General features: G+C 32.9%; 1 protein-coding gene across 2 annotated transcripts; it reads right to left on the bottom strand.

Moving 5' to 3' along the window:
- Positions 1-120: 120 nt before the first annotated feature.
- LOC128209127 (uncharacterized) lies at positions 121-7018 on the bottom strand. Of its 2 annotated transcripts, none has more exons than XM_052912998.1 (5): positions 6869-7018; positions 4757-5428; positions 4132-4380; positions 3115-3376; positions 121-1241 (listed from the first exon to the last, which is right to left on the bottom strand). In XM_052912998.1, exons 1-5 carry the CDS (start codon positions 6871-6873, stop codon positions 1047-1049), a joined length of 1383 nt encoding a protein of 460 aa, XP_052768958.1. In that variant the 5' UTR covers positions 6874-7018; the 3' UTR covers positions 121-1046. The 2 variants fall into 2 exon arrangements, with proteins under 2 accessions (XP_052768958.1, XP_052768959.1); XM_052912999.1 differs by having other exon boundaries at positions 3274-3376.
- Positions 7019-20730: the final 13712 nt, after the last annotated feature.

The following is a 20730-nucleotide window of genomic DNA, read 5'->3' as shown; positions in this document are numbered from 1 at the left end:
GAAATAATCTAAATCAAACCACGGTTTAGGAGATGCAGTCAAACACTTTTCTATTTTTTGCTCTAGCAGCCCCTACATGTATGTGGAGCCAAGTGGAGCTGTTAAATAACTTTGAAAAAGTACCATCAACGAAACATTTATGTAAAGTTTGAAGAACAAAGGTCCTGTGATTTAGATGGAGTGGCTTAAGTAGATGTCGTTTGAAATAAATTTTTGTTGGATGCATGACATTGGACAACAGCTGACAACAATAGCTCACCCTTGAGCACTTTGTGCTCAGCACAGCTAATAAGCAAGCATAAAATATGCATGTTTAAAAACTAGATAATTAATTTTGAAAGGCAACTTTACAATTAAAATGTTGCTGTATTTCCATTGTTCTCTTGGATAAACACTTTAATAACTAAATACTGTTCAATAGGCATTTAAATGCTTAATACTCTCACAAATCTATCAAAACACTACAAACATGTGTTAGGATTTATAATCATGTTGAGCATAAATATACATGTATAATAATAACCGGTCATTTTTTTCCCGAATATCTTCATAAAAAAAGCATTTTCTATTATGAATGACAATATACAGTGTTTTTAGTTGAAACTGTAAGTATAAAAGATTAATATTGCAATGCTTTAATTATTTCTTTAAAAACATAACATCAACTGTTTCATAATTTGGACCCCTTCCTTTTGTAAATTGAACATTTTGACTACATGAAAACTGATACAGAACTATTACTGGCATAATCTGATAGCCAACATATTTCTCTTTACATAATAATAATGGTTGCATTTATGAGTCCATCACTTGAAGCAAATTTTGTCTATAAAATATAGGCTTGAACTCTGTGATGTTGACTGATGTCCTTATGACATTAACTCAAATACAAATTTAACCAATTTCCAAAGTCATCAAACTCAGTCAAAATATACAAAGGGGTTAGGTGTCCAAATGTTTCATTTTCTTTTTATACATTTAATTATTGACAGAATCGTATCATTCTTTGAGAATATTAAATTCCCCTTAGAAACAGTGCACTTAAATCAATTTACAGTCCAAAATTCCAGTATTTCTTTGTAAATATCAACACCTAAGTTGTTTGAATCTTTTTGAAGAATATCTTGTATCCGCTGTCTGTGATCATCGCCTATTTCCATGGTAGCTGGAACTTCAACTGATTCCTGGTGGAATAACACTGTCTCTGGGTTGTAGTCTATACCATAAACATCTGTATCGACCTGCAATACCAGACAAGATAGAGAACAGTCAGTTATATGTGCCGTATATATGGACATGTATGAACAAACAATTATATGGTATGTACAAACAAGATACTATCTTCAATGTTGCTTTTTTTTCAGGGCTCATGTGCGTATGAACGACATATGACTTTCAGCAAAAGCATGATGCGTGCTGTAACAGATTGGGCACAAAATGAAAGCTTTGAGCTTTAATATCTTACATGTAGGAATTTTAAACTTACAAGTAAAGATGAAACACATGAAGTTTGGAAATAATATCTTTAAAACAGAGCCTGGATTATATTATTGACTAAAGCTGAAGACTTACAATATTCAAAGCGCTATCTCCAATACTATTCCAGATTTCAATTTTAGAAATAGTAGATGAGAAGTGGTATTATAAGAAACCACCATCAATTGGTATAATTGTATTTCCGAAATAAGACCCCTTTTATCTAACAGTCATAAATTATAACAAACCCTTTATTACGTTATGGGCATTCTTAGACCAAAAATATAGTGCTATAAAGGAGTTACAGTGCACCACAAAGAAAAAAATCAAAACTTTAACTTCAACATCTTGCATTTAGGAACTGAGATTTTGATCCAAGCTTTAAACTTGACTTAGACTTTATAGAGGCAAACACTCTGACAAAATTTCAAAATTGCTCTACCAATGTTCACACATATTTTACGAGCTTTACCTAGTATCCTAGGTTTTGACCAAACATGACTCAATTTCAAACTTGTCCTAGATTTGATTTGAGAGAAACACTGACCAAGTGACATGAAGATGGATAAAAAATGTGACCTCTACATCATTCACATGTTTTTTCCAGGATTTCAGAGTGACCATATTTTTAACCCTTAATGACACAGTTTTGAAATTTATCTAGATATCACTGAGGCAAAGATCACATAAAAATGTGACCTCTAGAATATTAACATGTATGTTTTCAAGATTCACCAAGTGCCAATGTTTTTTGAGCCCATGTGACAAAATTTCAAAAGTGAACTAGATTTTAAAGCTGCACTCTCACTGATTATCAGACAGTTTTGACATGTTTTTATTTTTTAGTCTCAGAATCAGCTGATTTTTTCAATTCAGTCATATAAGATAACTTGCAGTAGAACATATCTCAAATGTTTGGAAAACTGTGCAAAATTTCGTTTTTCTTAAAGCGTTAGTAACGATTTTAGCCTTAAAACAAATTTTCAAATGTAAATATGAACAACTGCAATCTGATCTTTTGTCAGCAGTCTTATATCACTGGTTTCAATCTTATATCACTGGTTTCAAGATACTTTTGTAAAAATTGGCTCATTCAAAGACAAAAACTAAATAAGTTTTCAAAACGATCAATCTGTGAGAGTGCAACTTTAAAGAATCAAACATACTCAGCAAGGTTGATGAAGGTCTGATAATTGCTTAGATCTCTAGTGTTAACAAGCAGTGTTGGCATTCAAGTCGATGACAACAGACAATGGCTATGAGCATGGAAGAGCTTAAAATAGGTTTTAAGCATACAAGTGCTTGATTATAATACAAATGGAACTGCTTATTAGTCATTTCAGACCCCCTGTAAAATGCCTTTCTGTCCATCAGCTTTTTATCTGTCAACATTTTGTCTGAACTCTGCTAAAATATGTCATTCATATTTTCATTTATGTGCACAAAATAAATGAAATCGGTTGGGTAATTCTGGATTTATCGTGAACGGTATTTTGATAGAGCATTTTACAATATAACATTAAACAATATATTTTGAACCCTGCAAAACATCATTTTTTTAAATTTTGTATTGTGTCAACATTAATGCTCGAAAAGTCTAATAGAATTATTATTTAATCAATATTGCTGTGGGTTTGCCTGTTCATTAGTGGGTGGATGTCTAGAAGTCATCCACAGTTGAAGAGGAGTACGGTTGTTCTCTGTTCTAAGTGGACGCCGCCTCAGTGCCTCTGCAAATCGGTTTAAATGGGTTTGTATCCGTGGAACAAAGACGAGGTGTAGCATCATTATGTGTACCTCACTGGTGGGATCCAGGATACCCTCATTTTCTAGGCCGTAGAATATGGCATAGTACAAGCTTGTGACGCCAGCCCACACTTCTCTCCACAACCTTTCAATCCTTAAACATAAACACATGTCAAAATGATTTGAAATTGCAGTTGTAAAATCATAAATGATGTCAAACTGGCAAAAAGGTACCTTACAATACAGTGGCTATAAGTGAGTAACAATCATTTGAAAAGAGGTAAAAATCAGAAATAATAAGAGTGTCTTAATATGTTTCCTTGCCATGTTTTTGGAAGTACCATAATCTGATATTTATTGGCGTTTGCCTATATATACACAAGATTTCCTTAGCAACAGATTTTATCTTACAAGTGCATGACTTATTCAACAGATATGCAAGACAAACATTTTCAGGATAAATATGCAGGTCAAGGCAATAATTTATGCCCAAAAATGCAGTTCATTGAAAATTTGAAAAAAGAAAGACTATTTCGAAACAATACCATTATCCATGCAAGGTGAAGTAAAATATACCCAGGCTTAGTTCAAAGATTAAAGTAGACAATGTCCCATGCATCTATAATGACATACACATGACTCTTGACAAAGACATGACAGAGTTATTTTAATTCTCTGTGTAATTTATGTTGTGTCACTGAATGCATTTGCCAAGTTTCCTTAATGTTTCAGCATTCATTGTTGACATACTGCACTTATCTTGTATAACGTGGGATGTGACACAACAGGCAGGGATGTAATAGATGGGACACGACAACCAGCATGATTCCTATATATATATAAATAGCCCCCACTTGACCTTGTAAAGCATAGGTATAATAAGTACAAAGTGTCATATACATGACATACCTTTGATTATGAACAGACCTCCCTGCAATAAATGGTCTATTGACTATTGGTTGGTGTTCAACCATGTACTCAGCCACTAAGACATTTTCACCACCCTTGTCAGATCGGACCCTTCTCGGCAAACCAAACTGCTGTACAGCCTCTAAAAAGGCATATAGAACGGTGTCTGCTCTGTTATTATTGCTGACATTCAGATATACTGGGAACCTGGAGTAACCATCTATTCCTCCATGTATAACAAGTCGCCATCTGTAAAACAAATACAAAAAGTCATATTCTAAGGAATAGATTGTGCCCTACTGGTTTAAAGTTTTGTCAGTAAAATATTTAGCTTTTTAACTCAGAGTTCTTTCGATATAGCAATGTATCTTATTTTTGTTATCCAATACTCATTCTGTATGCACAAAATTGGTTTTTATTTACCAGAACAAGTATGTGAACTTTAAAAAGCATATCTTTTTATATATTACCAATTTTTTGTAACTTGAAATTTTGAGCCAAATCTGTTTTCACTTTCATAAGCTTCGAAAAACAATGTGTGTTTCTGCTTTCATAAGAAAAAGATTGTGGCTTGAAAATCAATATGGTGATTGGTTAAATACATTGTATGAGACATAAAACAAACCTTATTAACTTGTGGTTTCCATCAATATGCCAAAGGGCTTGAGGACCACTAACAGAGTAAGTTCTTCTCTGTATTCTACATGAAGTCAGGAAAACTTTGCGAAACAAAACCCCACAAGGATCACACTCTCTTACAGCCTGCCTTACTCTTAACTCCTGTACCTTCAATCCTTGTGAAAGAAGAAGACTCTGAATAGTTCTGTACCCAACATTTGGAAAACTGGAACAGAGCTCTTCAACCTCTTGCCTTAAATCATTGTCAGATAAATTGCTATAAGTCTGTCTGATTGACAGGTTGAACTCTTCCATTCTTCTCTCAACTGTTCTCTTACTCACATTTAGTAATTCTGAAATTTCCTTTACTCTCAGTCCGGATTCAATTAGATACTGCAGTGTTTCACCAGGGATATCATATTTTCTACCTTGTCTTTTACAAACTTCTATTTCCGAAATTTCATTCTCTGTTGGTAACTGTTCTAGGATCTGAAGAGCTTCTTGAACAAATACTATACAGCTTCTTATACAAGTTAAGCTGGATAACTGTAACAAATATCTTAATATCTCTTGTAGCTCTATAGTAATGTTGAGAGTGCGGGCATTCTCTAAACTCTGAATCACATGCAGTATCTTCTGTCTGCAGAGATCTTTGATGCAGGATAGCTGTTCCTCAACACTGAAAATACGAATAAAAATGTTCATAATGCATTTTGCTCATGATAAGCAATGTTAAATTATTCAACTGCATTCTAGCGAGAACACTAACTTAACACAAATGTATATAGCTTGTTGAAATGACATGTTGCACTCAAGATCCCACTTTGTAGGTCAAGGCAATATTTAGAGGTGAATGTGAAAAGATGTAAAAGATCATGTCCTTTCTGCAACTTCCTCATGCACTTTTAAATAATTTATTTTCAATGTTCACTATGAGATAGTGTGATGTGTATGTAAAACAAATTACTAAATTTTTGTCCATGCATGCGGAAGTTGGAGCACAGACAAGAACTATTATACTAATTAATTTTGGCAACAAAGCAATAGTTTTCAAAATCATATGGTAACAAAAAGCAAATAAAATTCTGAAAACCTGATTTATCAGTTGAAAAATATATTCAAACCATACAGAAAACCCAATTCACATTTGACAAAAACCCTATTAAAAATTAGAAATACCCAATGCATTGAAAAGGCATTGGGTAATACCCAATTCCTGAAAAACCTTATATGTAGCTCTGTCAAGTTATGGTTACCAGTGGCAGTCAAAAGTTAAAAATTGCAAACTATTACCATGAATTTAAGTTATTTGACTAAAAAATGTTTGTACATGTTTTGCCATTTCACCCGTCCATTTGATCCTTGACCTCTGGAGATGGGCCTTGCACACAACATTTGTAAAATTTTTGATTGTGGACAAGTGTAATACAATAATAATACTATACAGAACAACGGTGTCAAGTTGGGGCGGCAACTGCCACTCCAATATTTGGAGGAGCAGTGCATTTTAATGAAAATGTCATAACTATAATTGTGAAAGACTGTTGCTATCCTTTTTACAATAGAATATTGACTTAATTTGGTCATATAAATCATAATTCTTGCTCATATTCTGCCATCAAAGGTACAGTAACTCTCATGTGAAAAAATGAAATTTAATCTAACCCCAGGATATTTTCTTTCCCTGCTGTGCTTTTTTTCCAATATATAAATAAACTTGCGATACTTTACTCCAAAACGAAGTGGGGCCTTGTCCTAGTCATTCTAAAATGCCCTCCAGGCTTTTTTTTTTACTGATGGCCTGGACGGCATTTTAGAATGACTAGGCCTTGTCCCCTTCCCAATGATGAGGAAAAAACCCTACCCCTGCAACTCTGCACATAAATAATGCACCTATATTTTCACAAGTGGAATCATCAGTATTCATTGCATGTGCCTCTAACACATACACAATTGACTAGAATACTTAGACTACCGAATTTCCGGAATAATAATTATCCGAAAATACATACAACCTTTACTGGCTTTAGGAAAAACGGCAGCCTAGCTTAAATCATTAAATGATCATTGTACCCGTTTACAATACAATCGATGTTGGCGATTGGATACTTCTACATACTTCATTGTTGGAAAGAGTCAAGGTCTTCCTATTTCCTTGTCATGTATACTTAATTGTTAATGTGTTGTTGTTTGTTGTTCTCCACATGATCGGATTAGTTTTCGTAGTATCAAATTTGTCAACACCGGTTCAGGGAGCGGTTATTATTTTTTACATTTTTACCAGTTATCCCCCGTCGTTTAAAAGGGCCAATTCTAGCGCACAAAACTAATTAATTTTGAAAAACTCTTAGTGTGCTATGCAAACTGCTGTTTCGAATACATAATACACAATGTCAGCATACGACTAAAATTACCATGATTTTTGTAAAATAAATATTGAAATACTGTAAGAATAAAATGTGTATCAAATTAATTTTACAATGCAAATTCAAATAAAGGAAAGAATATTTGAAAGCTAGCAAATTAAATATCTAATCATAGTTTGCATGTTTACAGCCTTAGAACTGAAGTGTAAATTGAATGTTCGCATATTTCAATAAGAACTCGAGTCACGTCAGCAAGTACAACAGCTTAATAACAGCATATTAATCAATAACACAAGTGAGAAACAGCAAAAATGCAATTCTAAAATGCAACATACGAAATGAATTGTATGTTAGAATGTCATAAAGCATAAAGAGTGAACTGGCGGATAATCCCTTCCATATTTTATTGCAAAATATGATTCAGAATAAATAGAATTTTTCATATATAAATATTTTGCTTGGTTAATATCATTACCAATTAACACTTCAATAGGAATTTGTGAAGATAATACTCCAACATTTTGTTTATATATCGCGTAATACGAACTTTCTGGAAACGATAGAGAGCGTATTGTTTTTTTTTCTGTTTGTAACACATCGGACTGATATTACCTTTTACTTTATCTTTGAATTCGGGTAGGCATTTATTATGACGTCACAACTAAATACATATGTTTGGATAATAAACGTTATAAAATATTTGTATTTTATGGCACATGTTAGATAGTAAGTAAATTTCAAGATGGTTTAAAATGACAATTTTTATTTGAGTAATTATCGACTTTCAGAAATATGTTTTTATTGTAAATTTGAATTAAAGAGTTATATACCTTCTGGGATAGGTAACTCATATCACATTGGAACTATTAACGACCAAATAATTAGCAAACTTTAAAAAATAATTCATGCTGTAATTGAGACTATACTAAATGATATTTTCAGTGGAGTTGGAATCCAAGAACTATAATTATTTGAAAGATGGGAATACTAAGAATATGAGGAACTCTTTAACATTACATTAGGCATTATTATTTCCACAAATGCAAAATTTTATTTTATATTAATAAGATTGACGTCATTAAAACTAACGATATACATATGAAATCATATTCTATGTAACAACATTGCATAGTAAGGAAAAAAGTATAACACAGGTAGAAACTGGGTGTTTACATAAACTTACATCAGAATATCTTAGCCCCAAACAAGACTTGAAAATGCATGACTTGTGCCATCGACGGCAACCATGGTAATAAATTCCAGTAAACTTCGTAAATACCATGGGACAATTCACTTCAATTCTGGTAGGAATATATTATGACGTCACAACTAAATACATATGTTTGGATAATAGACATAATAAAATATTTGTATCTTATGGCACATGTTATATAGTAAGCAAATTTCAATATTTTTTAAATAACGATTTTTAATTGAATAATTGAATAATTGTCGATTTTCAGAAATATGTTTTTTATTGTATATTTGAATTATATAGTTATATATAAGGATGGGTATAATGCTTACACCGGTATTAATCAATGGAAAACCGTGTTTACTTCTTTATCTTATCGTGCTGTTTAAAACTTAAGTGTTGTTTATATATGCGCTCTTTATGCCACATTTAAACAAAATATAATTTTCGTTATGTCTAAAAGCTCTTCTCAAAAATGGTAGTACATAGTTATTTCACTATTTACAATTCAACAGTATTCGGCTCCAATTTAAGCAAGGGTACCTTGGAAGGGCATTTTTGTAAATCAAATATCTAGCCGGGAGCTGATGTTATAATACTGTTTAGCATTCGGTTATAAATTTGTGATTGTGCAAGCCAGAACGAGTTCAGGAAACGAGTTAAAATATTGTGAATTATATGATGACGACTGTCCGATTCTTTTTATCACATGCTTTACCATTAACAAAATAGCAAACACGACCTACCTGTTTCTCCTGTGGCAGTGATGAGCAAAATACATTAAAGATATGTCATTACCTACGCTACATACATTGCATAAAATTATTCACCGGAAAATCCACACAGATTCATCCGATCATTTTATTTGTGATTGTTAGTTTAATGCATACTAGGACGATAATCAGTAAGAAAAAGAAGTAGACCACTTTAAGTTTTAGGAAATATGCTTTCTTTTCTCATTGTGACATCATATCCGTTAAGATGAGATCATACTTTGTTATAATTTTATTATGTTCATGAGGTTGTTTCCAGTTTTTAAACATTCAGTACAAATTGTCTTTAGGTGTAGTAGGGATAAACTAATATGATACAATGTGAATGTTGACCAGGCCTGGTATTCAATATTGATCTATATTGTAATTAAGAACGATGTAGCTAATCGGATTACTGGTTATTAATAACTGACCAATACAGTGAATGAAGTCAATGATGTGTGATCATAAGATTGACTAAAGTCGCATATATCATTTCTGCCCTTGTTAAACTATCGTAAAGATAATAATTATCGCTACTAGCTTGATTTGATATAGAAATCACCTTCTTATAGAGCTTGACGAAACCTTGAACTGCTTGAAAACATGTCAAGAACTCTGAAATATTTACGGAATACTTGATATGTGTAAACTTGTTAAAACATTGCAATTTGCAAGCTCCTCGTTCGTAATGGCTCTGACATACCAATTCAATTACTTGCAATTGGCAAATCAATACATCACATTATTGAGGTTTGCATTTGAAGTCACTTTAAGGAGTTTCGGTTATGAATTTGTGAAGTTTCTAGTTTGAAGAAAGAAATCCAATACATTTGCATACGAAGCACTATCGATGCATTTATTATATATTTATAACTTAAACTGATATGCGTTTTAATGATATTCTCAGCGGAGTTGGAATACAAGAACAATAATTATTTAAAAGATGGGACTACTAAGAATAGGACATCATTCATTATTGTGTCCGCAAACGCAAAATTACCTTTTTAATAGCACGAAATACATATGAAATTATATTAACAACATTGCATGTAAGGAAAACGATATAACACAAGTAGAAACTTGGTGATTACATAAACATCAGAATATCTTAACAAACAATTGTTGCCTAACGCATGCTTTAGCTACATTTCACTGGTTCAATAGTTAATAATTTGCTTTATGTAACACGCAAACCTTTAAATTCATTCTTGTTTCATCGGGTATATAAACATTTGTTTTCTTAGTTGTGCCTATGCAAATGTAGAAACTGATGTTTTCATAAAACACATAACAAAAACAATTCATGTAAATTATTCGCCAATCGACTTGGATCAATTGAACAGTGCCTTTCAGTGAATGATAAAATAGTTTTAGTACAAATTTGATTGAGCACCAAGTAAAATATAGCGATGCAGTTTATCAGCCAAACAAAGTAAATCATTTGCAAAACAATGAAGGCAAATGGGTAATAAAATATCAAAGGATAGAAACGATTGTAGGAAGTTGCTTTGAAACAAATATATCGGCCATCAAATGATGATGGAATTACAATGCGAAATTAGTTAATTTTGTGCAATATTCAAGATTAATAGATAGCTTTATAATGTGCATCAGTTTAATGCGTGCGTGCCATTGTTTTATGTTATTGGACAATATTCTGTTTGATGAGACTATGAAGCTAATGGCATAAGAATTGAATTATAACATGTTACCCTACTTTGCCTGTACCAAATTTTATGTTTCGATAGCTTAACTTTTGTTTCTTTGAAATCAGAGACAGCCTGTAGAAAACAATTAGTTCTTGTTGTTTCAAAATGATATATTTGTTGGTAACAGCTGCAAAAATAATAAAACTAAAACTATAAAGAACAATTATGTTTTTAGAAACTCGAACCTTGCCTTGGAGTGGTATGAATACATCGGCAATAACTTATTAATGTGTATAATAAAACATATAAATGAAAACAATACAACTTTAGAACCTTGTTTAACCCATTCAACCCGAAGACACGTTTGACAGACAGTATATTTCAGGCGCTGTGAGTCTAACATTGTCTATGAGTTTGGGGTTAAAGACGAGAAGTAACAACTTCTCCGAGAAGAATAGATGACAACAACTTAAGTATCATTGTTATCATTTACAATTATTGCCTCACTAGGACGTCACTTAGAAATATATCAACATTTCTTTGAGAAAAATGCATGAGGAAGTGCTCAACCTATGCAAGTAGTTCCATACACACGGTTAATTCTCTATCAATGTCACACTTAATCATATTAACCATTAACCACAGTTGTATCAGGTTTGCTTCTACCAAAAATGAATAGCTAAGTACTGGTGGTATAAATTCTTTTATACATAAAATATAACTATCTTTAAAGGCCCTATGCCCGAAAGATGAAATAAAACAAGATTTAATTGAACTTTTGATTCCATAAAGGATTCATTTGTGCACTCCATGTTTTTGCCACTTGGCATTTGCAGCCATCCATACCACCTTATCATAATTAGAGATAAAATAGTGTGTTTGCTGGAAAAAATATTTTTGTCGACTGACACGAACTTGGAACGTAATTTAGGCCTTAAACACAAACAAAACAGTCATAAATTGCAGCACTATTGTAAAAATTTGTTTTGTCTTTCTAGAATGCATTGTCTTTTTATTAATCGCTTGATAAAACCAACAATCAGCATCAGCTGTAGGCAAAGTTTGATGCGTCCTATGAATAAATTGATTACTTCTAAGGATGCAAACGAATATTCGAATATTCGATCAAACGTTTGGTATTCGAATGTCAAAATCGGTATTCGAATATTCGAAAAAAAATCAATAAAGAGAATAAAACACATTTTGCCTACAACACTGATGTTGTTTATATAGTAAGTTTGTCTTGTTTTTACAACGATTGGCCCCTAATGCCAGAGGTGTGAATGTGATGACTAGACACGCGTCATGTGTCATTTAGGGACATATTGCCGGGTACTATAAAATTTCCCTCTACTTTTGCAATAACTAATTAGGGATCGGCTTAAACACCAATGTGTTGTCATGGCTGCGAATACTGTGTAACATAGCGCAGATCGAGATAATGATATGAATACCATGTGCTACAATAATATTGCTGCTAATGTGCGATTTAAACTGTGTCCATGTTTCGATACAATTTTCGTACTTTGAAATTGATTTTAGGATATATTTCCTCCATTGTTGTACAAAACCTGAATCCAATCCACTTATGTTCTCGTTTTACTATTTTACTAGAACCGAATTGGTTTGGGGTTTCCATAGTTATATTTATTCAAATTAGAGGTCAATCTCAGAACGAGGCTGATCATCCTACTGACTGAAAGATCTTCTATTGGCGCAAACACTGTTTGACTAGGAATCCATTTATTTTTCACATTAAAGGCAGTGGAATTAAATTATTCGATTTCGACTTTTTTCTTTGCGGACACGTGTTGACTGACTCCGAGTGTTTTGGCTGTGTTTTATTTTTCTTCAAATATTGTACGTTTTCAAATCATTTGGAAGGAGAGAATAGCATATACAAGTCGCTTTTATTTTTAATAATGTTTTTCTTTATTTGTTCCCAGTTTTAGTACAATGATGCTTTTTATAATGAAACTCTATGATAACACAGTTTTAAACGTTTTATTTTATAAGGCAGACTGTGTGTGATGTTTTGGGTTTCTAACGATGACTGCATCGTATCTTTGAAAAGTATTTGCATTAGGTGCTCTAAATTGTTTCCATCCGTCTGCAGATAGAGTTGGGATCTCTAATCATAGAAGTACTTGGGGTTTACCTTTTCGTTTTTATTATTATTTGTTTTATTGATAAGTTTCCTCAAGTTAATGCATACTTTGATAAGATTTACCTTTTGCGATTTATCTGTATTAAGAATTGTTGGGATAAGAGTGAGGTTTGTGCACATAAACTGGATAAATATATAGTATTTATGCACTATGCTGTTTGTAGAGTTTTGTGCTGTTCTATGTTTCTTGTTTGTGATTTATTGTTCTATGTCTTTTGCGTTTTACCATTGCCACTAAACCGGGTTTATGTTTAAACCTTTTGCTACTGAGCATGTTTCTGTAGCCTTTTGCATATATATTGTTGTTTGACTGCGTATAATGTATTGCTTATTTCTTCATGAAAATCGAGAATTTAAAAAGTTTCATTTGAGGAAAATCAGGGTCCAGCGCGCGTTTTGGCTACGACAAAATAGGGTTAAAATTCCCCGGCTATTACCTTAGCAAATAATAATAATAGATTACTACATCTTCTGAAATACGTATTTCGGTAATCGAATATTCGAATATTCGATCGAAAGAATTACCGAATATTCGAATATCAATTTTGCCATTCGTTTGCATCCCTAGTTACTACAATCGGTAGAAAGAAAATGTTGCATATGGCAGATCGATAAACGTTTGAATGGATAGACGGACGGACATACGGACGGATGAATGAAACAGATAATGTCAAACATATAAAGTGTGTCAAAATCAGTTAAATATTCAAAGGGGTGAAGGCCTAAATAATGTTGTTTTTTTCGTCCTTCTTTTGATGACACTCTTATCAATACATCTGCTACAGCTTATTAAAGTCTTGTATTCAAAGATCATGTGTGTATTTTTGTTGTCATCAATAAAAGTTTAGTATTTTTTGGCTACTACTTGTGTTCACTTAGTTCCTATTGCTTAACAAAAGTATAATATAATACCTATTTTATTATGAATATGAATAGTACACAGCGTGTTTGGAAAAGAGAATAATTATAATGGACACGGGTGAACATACAGATGATAACGGATAAAAACGGACTTTTTATAATAGCAGGAACTAGTTCGCGTTTGAATTTGACATTCGTTCAAATGAATGATAAGTTATGTCAGAATGCATCAAATGCATACATTAGTAAAATGTATTAATTTGTTAAAATAATAATATTCAAACATAACCTAAGTATACGGTAAATGGGTTATAATAGATACATTTTTTGCCTTAACAGTTTGGGTTGTTGACATTTAAACAAATATTTCTGATAACGTATTGCAATAAAACTGTTTTACACAATTAACAAACACATGCGTGCATGGCATTGTAAAAGTGAAATAAAACTCAGTTCGCTCGTACAGATGTAATATTTGATAATTGTTTAACAGGAACAAGAAAATTTAGTGGACTTTGTAACACAAAAACGAGTTTTTGAGTTAGATTTGTACTGAACTCACCCGTGTGTTGACCCCCACATTTACTGATGACCATATATCGAAAGCCGTTTAATAATCGATGGTTTCTAGTCGTGTGTCCCTCAATTGATAAAGTTAAGGAACTTGCCTTCGATAGTGATTATGTTTCAATACGGTAATTATCAAATATTTGCAAAATAAATATTAATATAGATAGTGTGACTTGCAAACCAAAACAAACAGTCCGTACAATTAATTAGAATTAAGAGTGGTCTAGTGGTATAGGTGTACGTCTTGCAGCAAAGAGGTTTTGGGTTCGATCTTCGTCATGGGTACTTTCTGATGTCCACAAAAAGGACACAGTATTGGTTTATATCCCGGAAATGGACTTTAGAGTACTCTTATAAGCAATCATCTTTCGTCAGAATTGAGCTTAAATAAATAAGTATAAATCAAATAACAAGCGTTAACGTTTCTGCTCTCCCGAATAAACTACGTTTGTCTTAAATACTTTAATAAACAATGTAAACCACATCAGTCCAGTACTCCAAAACGACAGTAAACTAGACACAAAAATGTTATAACACTATATACATGAAACCAAACAGCAAGAAAAGACCACACACAAAATGTGTAAACGATGGGATTACCGCCTTGGAACGATTAGTGAAACACTGGAAAACGGGTATACTGGGAGCTTAAGCTCAACCTTGCAAGATATAGTCTTTTCTTTATCATATCCCCTCCAGCAGAGTATTGCTGATAACAAGGTGTTGATATGTTAGCATTCCCTAATGCATCTTGTCTTTGTATAGATTTTACAAAAGGTATGTTGAAAGTATTTTTTCAAATAGAGGCATTTTGTAAAAATGGGCCAAGATTTTAGCTGTTTTACTTTAATTAGCTTTCGTAATGCAAAAGTAAAAAAGGGCGAGTTGGGCAAAATGAATCCGAAAGTACTGAAATACTATTGAATGAGTATTGAACTAATCTACCTTATTATTTAAAAAAAGGTTTTGGCATGCCGGTCTAAATTATGAACGATGCAATGTTATAGTGTTCTTTCTTTAATAACATTTTCCATTTTTCAAACACTTATAGTTTCGGAATTCCAACACGGCCCAGAACACCATTAATTATAGCCTTAATTAAAGCATGAACTACTGCTGAAGTCTGTTAATTATCTGATCTTCACTGCTTCATGAAGTATGGGATTATTCATTACGACGTTTATTAGTACATAATTAATTTATAACATACTGTTTATAAACAAGTAAGACTGTAATTACATAAGTTCACTATCGCCTAAAACACAGAAGGGGGGCATACAACGTACAGACAACACAGACATACAACACAGGGAAGGAATTCTAAAAACATGTTGTAAAAGAGTAACATATTATGTTGTTTTTATAACTGTTCAGTTCAAAATGCCAGATATAACTGTATCTTATACTTTTCTCCTTATGATATAATGTTGTAAAACAGATTTCATATGCATTTGAAATTAATATTTCAATTATTTTTGTTATTTTTGCCATCCAGTATGTTATTTGTATGATGGCAGTGTTCTAGTTGAAGGTGTAGACTTGACTTTGACTTGAGGTGACTTGAATAAGCAAATACAATACACAGCAAAATTACACTTTTTTAAATCAGGAACGAAAAGTTTAATTGCGTGTTTATATGTGGTCAACAATCAAACTTGTGTAGTGTGCCTGAACCAATTATTTCTGCTTGTTTTCTGTATGACTATAACTTGTGTATTAACGTGATTAAAAATATGCAATAAACACTGTAAACAACAAGTTATTACATTTATTCAAGTGCAATGGGAATCGGCCTTTTTTCTTATTGCAGATTAATAGGCGTAGATGATATGTACATGTTGTCAGCGTTATATGCAAACGCAGCGGAGATGTAGTAGGTAGGTGACCTGGTTAATGATCATCCGTTCTAAGGAAATCGTATCAAAACTCGAACACGTGATTGTGCTTCGCCCGAGCCTGTAATTGTGCTTCGCTCGAACCCATTACTGTGCTTTGCTCTAAACCGATACGGTGCTTTGCTCAAATATTTTAGGGTGCTTCGCTCGAACTTGTTATGGTCTTTCGCTCGAAAACGTAATGGGACTTTTCTCGAACCCGATATGGTACCTTGCTTAAAATTATTATGGTGAATTTCTCTAACTCGTCTCTGTTTTTTGCTTTGAAACATTATGTCATTTGCTCAAATCCGAAATTCGTCGAAGCCTTAAACGTGCTAAGATCGAACCCGAGATTTGCTTTAATCGAACCCGTTATGTCAAATATCGTGTACCAATTATGGTGCTTAGTTCGATTTCCTTCTAGTGTTTTGCTCGAACCCGTTATATTCACTTTTCTCGAACCCGGTAAGGTGCTTTGCTCAGACAATTTATGATGCTTCGCTCGAACCCGTTTTAATGCTTCGCTCGGAAACGTTAGGGTGCTTCGCTCGAACCCGTTGTGATGCTATGCTCAAAACCTTTAATTAGCTTTGTTCGAAATGTTTATCTTTTACAGAGGAACCTTCTAATCCCTAAATGTCTGTCATTACTAAGTATGACTTCACATCTCCTGAACGATTTCAATAACAGTGCCAATATTGTATAGACGTGTTGTCCTTAAATGCTTTTAGACTTTGATTTATTCATTTAACAGTTTATTGACATATATAGATCAAATAACGCAATTATTTTTTCTGCTATCACAATGATTGTAAAATAAAATGCAATCGATATGTTTATAAATTAGAAATTAAGCTCAGCTATCTTCAAGCAGGTACTTGTGATAAATGGAAAGTTCACGGTGATTAGGGTTGGGCAATTGTTAAGCCATGTAATAATGAGCAAATGTATTTTAAGGTACATAGTTGTTCAAAGTGAAGTTAAGTCAAGTAACACACCAACACCTAGGTTGTTTGTTAACGAATAGTAAGTGGGCCGGATGCGATACACATCACATTAATTGATGCGCTTTTATTGAATCTGAAAGTATAGAGTGTCTATTGTATTGAAAACGTGTTTGTTTATTTTTCCGTTTGTTCTTTAGCTTTGAGATTTTTCTATCAGCTGTATAATTGTGCTTGATTGATGCCAGAATGTTATGCTCATTTTTTATATACTATTTATATAGATACTCACGTTTCTTCACATTGATATGTTTCATTCGAGTTTTAAAATCAACTTCCTGAGTATGCAATATGTAGCGCATAGACAAATCAAAAGAAGTTAATTCGGTCTTTCATTTAAAGAAATGAATTGTTTGAAAACGGCTTGTGTAAACGTAATGCTCAAAACAACTGAATATCAACATGAACGTTCATGTTTATATTAACGAGTAACTCAAGAAGCATTAAAGCCAATACATGTTCAGTAAAACAATAGTAAAGACAAAGGAAAATCTGGAAATATGGCATATTTTAGTCTACTTGTTATCGGATCAACATTGATTAAAGTTGTGATTCAACTTAAATAACTAACTGTCCAAGAATTTTTATCAGTTAGAAATTGTTTAACGAATACTGGCTCCGTTACCTCTGATCTAAAACAATTAAAATGATACTGCTAATTTGTTTTTCTCTCGATGGATTCATTGTATGTTTTAAGCAAAGCTTCGACTTTAATTATCATACATATGTTACGACGATAGATCTTAGAACCAGTATTAGGCTTGCTGGAAGAGTGTGGAAGTACTATTCATTTTAAAATGTGTCATAATCTATTCATACAATTTCCATTTTAAGACATGGCACCTTAAATAAGAAAGTAATTGATTGGACGCCCTCTTGAGTTTACCAGCTCACAACACACGTTGGTAGTTTATGCTTCAAATTTTACAGACTTAGCTGTACTTTTTTGTAAGCCTCTATGTACCACTTTCCAGTATAAAATTAACAGAAGAGCTTACTATTAAAAGCACAAGTATTATTGATGTTGTTGTCTGTTATAAAGAAATGGTACAGGGAAAGTAGAGTATCTTGTTTAAAACGATTTGTTCCAAAGGGAACTACATCGAGCTTCGAACTACAGCTCTTAAAGGTTAAATTGCCGATAGCAGTACTCAAATTACCTTGACCTTTATACTCGAAATCTTTTACAATCATTAGTTATGTTGATAACTATAAATAATGATATTTTAAGATTACCAGTCTTAACAAAAACGTCGTCTGCTTCCTATTTAAGTTCAAAGTTCTAAAAAGCGATTGAATGTAACAAGTAGTACTGACCATTTCGTACATCTTGACATGATAATGACCACTCAGTCAGGCATTAATTTGATTGGCATGGAATTGTAAAATGCATTTGCATCTAATAGTCAGACAGAGCATTTGATAAGATGATTTATACCAGTCCGTTGAAGTAGTTCCTTCCATTTTTTTCACTTTTCTTTACGTGTTTTACATGTTGCGGATGCGTCTGGTGTAAGGGATAGAACAGCTGCCAACTGCGTAGGAATGTTCGTGAAATTAGGCTGAAGCCCATAGAGGCGATAGCAGTGCTTCCGAACACAACACAGTCCTATTTACTTAATTCAAAATATGATTTAAAACGCAAACGAAAACAGACACGCACTCGCACCCACCCAAAACATACCCACACCCACACACAAACACCTCCCCCCCCCCTCACACACTCAAAGCTTAAAAAGGCTGGTACTGTCTTAAAAGTTTTAAATGGCATTAACAAATTCGACCGCGCGTCCTTTTGTTAAACAATCTTACAAACAACTCATGTATTAGCAAACGAACATAGCAATTAAGTTTATTAGCAAAACATCAAGCCACGCCAGAAATAAAACATGCAAAATAGTAGTTTGTGTTTTTGAAAGACCACTCACCTAGTATGTCAATAATATCAATTGAAAAGTCAAGTATCTGAATCCAGGAATTGTTTATTTAAGAAACAAAGAAATACTTAGAACAGACACAGCATAATTGATCTTTTGGTGCGCAAATGCCAAAACATATTTTTAATAATAATGATAAGATAGACGTCATCTACATTAATATTTCAATATTTCCCGATCAGCATAATTGCCCTGGTGTTACACATGCATCAATGCAACGCTTATTTACGGAATGACCCGAATGTATCGGGCAAATGTCTCTAGTTGAGCTGGTTTAAAAAGTGTTTTTTTTTTATTTCTTGTAAAAGCTATACAAATGTAGTGGGCTCCACAATATCCATAAATCGCCATCAATGTTCTGCTAGTGATAAATCTATATAAAAACAAATAAACCTTGCACTGAGCAAATGTCGTAAACATTAACTTCCTATTTAAATGCACACAAAAATACACGCTACACGACAAGACACATTAAACAACTATCTAAATATTGTCCTATTGTTTCGCATTTATCTCCTCTGTTATCAAATATCAGCATCTACATGATAAACGACGGGGTAAATCTTTTGAGCAATGTATACCCTTTTATTTCTCAATTAACATAATAAAAAAAATAATGATACTTTTTCTCCACATTGAATCACTAATTCGAAGGTCCAGTTGCGGAAAATCACTATATACAAATGTAAATACCTTTTCCAGCAGTACCCAGCTATACATTATAAATAAATGGTCAAACTTTATGAAAATAAAACTGTCGTTAATCTTAATTAGGAGTTAGTATGAAACTCTCAGAGAAATGAAAATGGGTCTTTGAATATTGATTTAATGATGTGATTATTGTGAAGAATAACAATCCAATCTGCTATAACTCATTGTCAATTCCCGGTGAAATTATTGTCCGTCGTTGTAGGTGCCATTATGTAGACCATTGAAGAATAGCTGAAATGTGTTATCCTTCAAATGAAAGCAAGGGTGATCAATTTGGAAAATACGTGGTGGCTTTCTTTAACAACTGTTGTTGATACCGTCCATTCATCAAATCACATCCTAAATCATCCCATTGTTACCATTGCATCTAAGTGTCCTTTTTCGTCAATTATAGTTTGAGTTATGTTTAAGAAAATAGTATCTTTGTCTTCGTATCAGATCCATGTCTCCATATCCATCTTGATGTTTAAATACATGATTTCAGTTACTTAAAAGACAATTATTCTTAATATGTGATTATTATGTATTTAGCTATTACCAATTAATATATTAGTTCCGACTACCCAAAACCAATTCTAAAGACCGAGTGTTTTTGACGAACTGAAAGTAATATATATTAAAAGATGAAAGTCAATCAAGGCATTCAAGGGTAATATTACCATATTAAATGATCACGAAATTAGTTTTTTATACTTCCCACAAGCAATGCGTTTGAACATATATATATATTTTTAGAATTTTAAGGGAAATGCTCCGTCGTAGGTCAAGTGCAAACCAGAGTTATAACTGTTGTGATATTTGAGCCCGAACGCCGCCTTGACACAAGTCACACATTGCTTAATGTGTATTTATTTACATGCAAGTCACAAAGTGCCTAACGCATGTTTAA

Source organism: Mya arenaria, chromosome 11 (genome assembly GCF_026914265.1).
Source record: "Mya arenaria isolate MELC-2E11 chromosome 11, ASM2691426v1".
Classification (NCBI taxonomy): Eukaryota; Metazoa; Mollusca; class Bivalvia; order Myida; family Myidae; genus Mya; species Mya arenaria.
The sequence above is the reverse complement of the archived record's forward strand: the minus strand, read 5'-3'. Positions and strand labels throughout refer to the sequence as shown.